The following is a 5,681-nucleotide window of genomic DNA, read 5'->3' as shown; positions in this document are numbered from 1 at the left end:
GGGTTCTCCAGCTTCCTCCCATAGTCCAAAACATGACTGTCAGGTTAATTGGTCTCTCTAAATTGGGCCCATGTAGGGCCCATGTGGGCTCTGGCCCTACACGGGCAAACCCATGTGGGGCCATCGTGGAAGCCGCGGACAAACCCATATGGGACCCATATGGTCTGCCCTCCTTTTCCCCACATGGGGCCCACCTAGGCATGCTGGCTGGGTAGCAACACGAACTGATTCGTATTTTTTCATAGTTAACATTTTTAACTGAATAAACATAATAATGACCTTTATATATAATAATAAACATTTCCACATATCTCCGATATCCACTGGACCCTCAGTTGCGTGTTATGTCAGCTGTTTGGGATTCCCCTCTGTTCTTACGTCACCGCGCTTTCTGATTGGCTACCTGTCACATTCAACAGGTTGTATTCTCGTTCCCAGTCAGGGAAAACCCCCACAGGCTGTGATAAAAGAGCCAAGACAACCCAAATAGGGCATATTCAGGATTTAGTGGGAACACCAATATGCAGAAGCCTTATCTGATTGTTCATCCCCCAACCCCCAGGGTGCAACAAAATTTCCAAGTCTTGACCGGTCCGCGGTAATAAAAAGATTGGGGACCACTGATTTAGCACATGCTAGTGGCAGACACACGAAGGATCAGCACTTTTACTGTTACAGTTACCGTTTGAAAACTACCATAATCAGTTCTGTTAAATCTAATCTTGGCAACTTTTTCTTTTTCAACCCTAACAAATGTGATATTCAATTGACCTGTTATGACTCAAATTTTGGGTGTCCGCCCCCCTCTGCTGCTGCTGCATAGTTGTGGAAAACCCGGAGCGGCAGAGATATCTGCGGCTTATATGTGTATGTTTACCTGTTTATTAAAAAAAAAAAAAAAAACTTTGGGGTTGTGACTCATAGTTTGGAAAATACAGACTATAATCCTTACTGGATTTTTTTCTGTGAAGAACTCAGAGAATATTATTTGATTATGCTTTCTAGAAAACAATATATTTTTACATTTAGGCACTCCTGCAAATGTCACACTTTTTCTGTTACAAACTGACTCCGGCCCCCCACCAGAGAAAGGAAAAGTTATGTGGCCCTCACAGGAAAAAGTTTGGGGACCCCTGCCATATACTGTCATGAAGTGTGTGGTTGGTGGTGGTGAGGAGAGACGCTGAGACCCAGGTATGGTGAAGATGATGTATTTAATGGTGATAACGCACACAGTCCAAGGCAGGCAGCACGGCAGGAACAAGCACGCAGCTAATAGCCGGTAGCAACTGACCAACAGGACTAAACGAAACAAAACACTAACCAGGACTTTNCTGGTCTGGCTGGATTCGTTTGGTGGCGACACAGAGAGAGAGTTGTACGACAACGACTCTTGCTCTAACTGTGGAGCCACTTCCCTCAGGCTCCTGAACAACGGCGCCCTGATTGCCCTTCCACCGATATTATTTTCAACCAGTATATCTATACTGCTTGAATACTGGTTGGATGTGGCATGCGAACGCCGTTGTTCAGGCTGCGGGTCACCCTGGCAGAAAAAACACTGTCTGGCCAATAACCAGGTGCTGGTGTTTTTTCTGCACAGGTTTACCAGGGAGTACCAAACAAAAGTCACTCAGACCATCGATGTGCCTGCAGAATGTGGGACGGAGACGTACCACCTGTCCTCCGTCATCTGTGGGGATCCAAAGCTAACAGACTTCTACTGCTATTTAATGAAAGGAGAACGAACCGTAAAGGCAGACAACGAGCATGTCTTCACTGCAGACAGTGACTGCAGTGAAGACATGTCCAAAAACGGTTTCATTTACATTTATGAGAAGAAATGATCAGACACCAGAGGTTACAGTTTCTCCAGCCCCTCCTCTAGAAGGTGATAAAGGTGCCTTTGGAGAGGAGCTAAAAATATTATAATTCGAAGAAGAAAAACATCCTAGAAGGCCTAATTAGTAACCATTTTGAGGCTGGAGAAATGTGACTGGGACCAAACGTGTCTGATTTAAATTTATAGGACAAAAGGATAAAAAGATTTGACAGGTTTCCTGTTTGCAGGTTTCTCTCCGGGCACTCCGGCTTCCTGCCACAGTCTGAAATCTCCACTGAAATGATCCAGTAGGTAGAGGTGGACCCGTGGATGTGGGTCTGGCGGGCGGCCCCGGTGCAGGGGACCCAGTCCCCCAGCAGCAGACTGGGCCCAAAAGGCCCAGTCTCCTGTTGGGGGGAGCACTGGGGTTAACACTGGGAAGCGGAACCTCGGACAGAGCACAGGGAGGCGGAGGAGCAGCAGGAGACTCTGGAGACGGCGGAGGAGCAGCAGCGGGAGACTCTGGAGANGGGGTAATCAGGGGAATGGGACACACCTGGGGAGCAATCAACGGGGAGGACAGGACAGAGACTAACAGGAACACAGGACTGAACACAGAGAAACTCAAAAATAAGCACACAGAAACACGGAACCTAACATATAGGATGGGTGGCAACCCTAACTATAGTGTCTATTCTATGCGCCTTATAATCTGGTGCGCCTTATAGTGTGGAAAATATGGTAGTCCCAAGTTTTGTCTTTTATTGAATGTCCAAGACAAAGGTAAACAAAGGTAAAATAACTGAATAGGTGATCAACTCAAAACCACTTGCACCTTTTTACTCTCTCTGTCATTTAAGCACACCCGTTGCCATGGCAACCGCCTGCGCTCCACAAGCCGACCAGAGATTACGTTAAAAACATAACATTCAGTCCGTTACGATCAGGGGTGAAAATAGTTTTAAATTCTGAACACAGCGGTGGTTGATTAGTTAATTTTAAACTCCTGCTCTGCTAGTTTTTTTTGGTAATGGAACCGAAACGCACAGAATTGCGCAACACCTTGTTGAAACACTAATCACTGAGATTGTTATTGTTGTTGGGTCATTAATTTGAGCACGTTTTGCTGATTTTTTGTTGTTGTTGTTGTTGTTCTTTAATAAAGTTATGAACGTTTTGATAAGGAATCGGAGGACGTCCTGGTCTCAGAATCCTGGCGGCGTTCAGTTTGTCACCCAGTGCCGAGATCGACTCAAAACCTTCCGTGATCGACTTAATGGGCCGCTGCGCTAGTAAAGCATTTCATAAACAATATGAAATGGGGAAAAAAAGTTATTTACTAACTGATTAAGTCGTGTTTTAGATTGTTCTTGAAAAACTAATCAGTCACGGCTGATTAGTGGCTGCACAGTGAACCCATTGATTTCTTTTACAGCAGACAGCCGCTCCTCTCTCTTGCAGGTACTGCGTACCCACGCTAAATCTTTTAGGGGTACGCAGTACCCGACAGTACCCTCTTACTTTCACCCCTGCATTTACATCCATAGACATGATCAGCGCACACAGCTTCAGATCTCAGGATGTGACGATGGCTGAATAGTTTATAGAGGACATCAGAAATCCCAGGAATCAGCTCTCACTGTGGATCATTCTTTGGGTGCAATATGGACAATAAAAAAAGCACACGTAAAAACAATGGGCTTGCAGATACAAAAACATTCAAATCAATTAACGCTGGATGAAAAAATAAACTATAAAGGCCGTTAAGAATAGCTCAGCATAAATCACTCAAAAACTTAAAGTCACCTCTTGAAATTAACCAAATAAACTATAACGTTTCAAAAGGATGCAGCTCTCAAAACTAGACACACCAGTAACAAAATGAGGCAAAAAAAAAAAAAACTATTTTACACATATATTTAGACAAATACTTTGAACAATTCGAGTGGAAAACAACATTTTAGATCAAAGATAACAAAAAATAAAAAAGGTGTGCAACTGCATCTTTTAGATAGTCATAAGTTGTGAAGAGATTATAAATAATCTAAAGGATCTCCTGAAAACAAAGGTACCAGTTAGGAGGAGGATGGGGGGAAAAAATTCTAACAATTAGTTAGTAAAGTCAAAACAAAGTTTTGTGTTTTGTTTTGTTCAGCAGGGATGACTGGAGAAACTCTTCCACGGGGCTTTTTTTTTTTTTTTTTCTTTTTCCAGAGGTGGCCATTCCGGCTGCTTCGCATTCAACTGTGAACTGTTCCAGTTAAAGCCGGATATCAGGCCTGCCAGGTCCGACCGGCACCCTCCTCCATCATCAGAGCCAACTCACCATCAGGCAGTGATCAGCTGACAGAGCCGGATCTCTCTTCACCCGAGCATCGCCCGTAGGTCGGATGAGACGACTCCAAAGTCTGCGAACAATTGTCTCGAGAACATCGGATTTATTCATGATGAGTGATTTGAAATTGATTCGTTTACTTATAAATCCTTTGCGCCATTTTTCTTGGTTTCGGTCATGCCAACAGCTCCTCTTCCTCAGCTGTGGAAACAGCAGGTTTGAATCTCAAAAGAATCCAATGAGCCACTTAGTCTGAAGTTCGCTGTCTTATTCTCACAGCAGGAGGTTTATCCTTCTCGTGCCACTCCGGCAGTCTGCCGCAGGGTTCCCACAAGAAGTACTTTGCCACTAAAATGAGATTATTTGCTTGTAAAAGAAAAAAAACTGCTGTGTGCTCATCTAGTAACTGATGAATTTCTTGTTTTAAGGATTCAAACAGTTTAAAGTTCTCAAACTCAAAAATCCAACAATATTTTTTCAGTATGTAAGGAGCTACTTTTTTTATCCTGTGTGATGAAGATCCAATTTCAGCTTCACTTATAAACTCCCATAAAACATTACAATTGTGAGAAAAGAACCTAATTTCTGTGTAGGCCTCTAGGCTGTTCATTTCCACCGCTGTCTCTCATGGAACATGCTTGATTTGGAAATCTTAGGGTTAGGACAACTATAAAAACTCTTTAGGCCTGCCGTTTGTGACGCTTACCATATTAGTGTACGAGATGCTAAACACGCAGCAAAAATATCAACCCTTTAGCATTTTGCCTTTGTTTTTAAATGTTAATAAAACCTTCCTTACTAATAACAGAAATTTGGCAAAACTGAAATCAGAATCTGCTTAACGGTACGTTGAATCTTTTAAGATTTTAGATTTGAAATCAAAACCCAGATCCGTGAGTGTCAAATAAAAACTCACAGCCCAACTTTATTTATTCTTCAATGGGAAAATACATGTCACAGCTGCAAATGAAAAAAAAAAACCTTAAAAAAAAGATAAAGCTAAATGTAAATTTGTTTAGAAATTATTTCCATGTGGTTTAGGGTGAAGAAGCGAACTCAGATTTTTCACTCCATCCCACGCAGACCACATGCAGTTGATGCTGTCATGACGAATGTGCATCTCCGACTGGGTGAGTCAAAGGCCGCGCTGCATTTTAGCTAAATGTATTTTCCCTTCTTTCGTGTACAGTGAGGAGCCAGAGGACCAAAGTCTTTACAGCTAAACGCGGGAGCGCCGCCGCTCCTCTGACCTCTGCCTGTGTTGGAAGGATGTTGTCTCAGCTTTGTTGTGGTTCTGCTGGTGAGGAAGCTCCGGGCGGATCCTCCTGCGGTGGATCACACTAGAGTAACATTTAGGGCATCAGATCACATTTCAGCAGATTCTGCTGCCCACATGCAGTGGGAAACTGCTGAGATCCATCCGAACTGCTTCAGAAAATCTGATTGGCATAATGATATCAATCCTCGCATACAGCTGCTGAAGATTTCAGATTGGGCATGCCAGCATCAAATATTTTATTTATA

General features: G+C 43.2%; 1 protein-coding gene across 3 annotated transcripts in view; it reads left to right on the top strand.

The window, feature by feature from the left end:
* LOC107834031 (uncharacterized) overlaps positions 1-2,135 on the top strand; it is a 6,425-nt gene extending 4,290 nt beyond the window's left edge. Inside the window, exons 2-3 of one of the 3 annotated variants that reach the window (XM_016664723.1) lie at positions 1,338-1,860; positions 2,030-2,129. In XM_016664723.1, coding sequence (XP_016520209.1) covers positions 1,338-1,847 — 510 coding nt within the window. In that variant the 3' untranslated portion in view covers positions 1,848-1,860; positions 2,030-2,129. Of the gene's footprint in view, positions 1-1,337; positions 1,862-2,029 lie in introns of those variants that run through there. The other 2 variants (XR_001659814.1, XM_016664724.1) reach the window with 2 other exon arrangements.
* The last annotated feature ends 3,546 nt before the right edge of the window (positions 2,136-5,681 follow it).

The sequence above is a fragment of the Poecilia formosa genome, unplaced genomic scaffold (genome assembly GCF_000485575.1).
Source record: "Poecilia formosa unplaced genomic scaffold, Poecilia_formosa-5.1.2 Scaffold507, whole genome shotgun sequence".
Classification (NCBI taxonomy): Eukaryota; Metazoa; Chordata; class Actinopteri; order Cyprinodontiformes; family Poeciliidae; genus Poecilia; species Poecilia formosa.
Note: the sequence above shows the minus strand (reverse complement) of the source record. Positions and strands in the feature narration are given on the sequence as shown.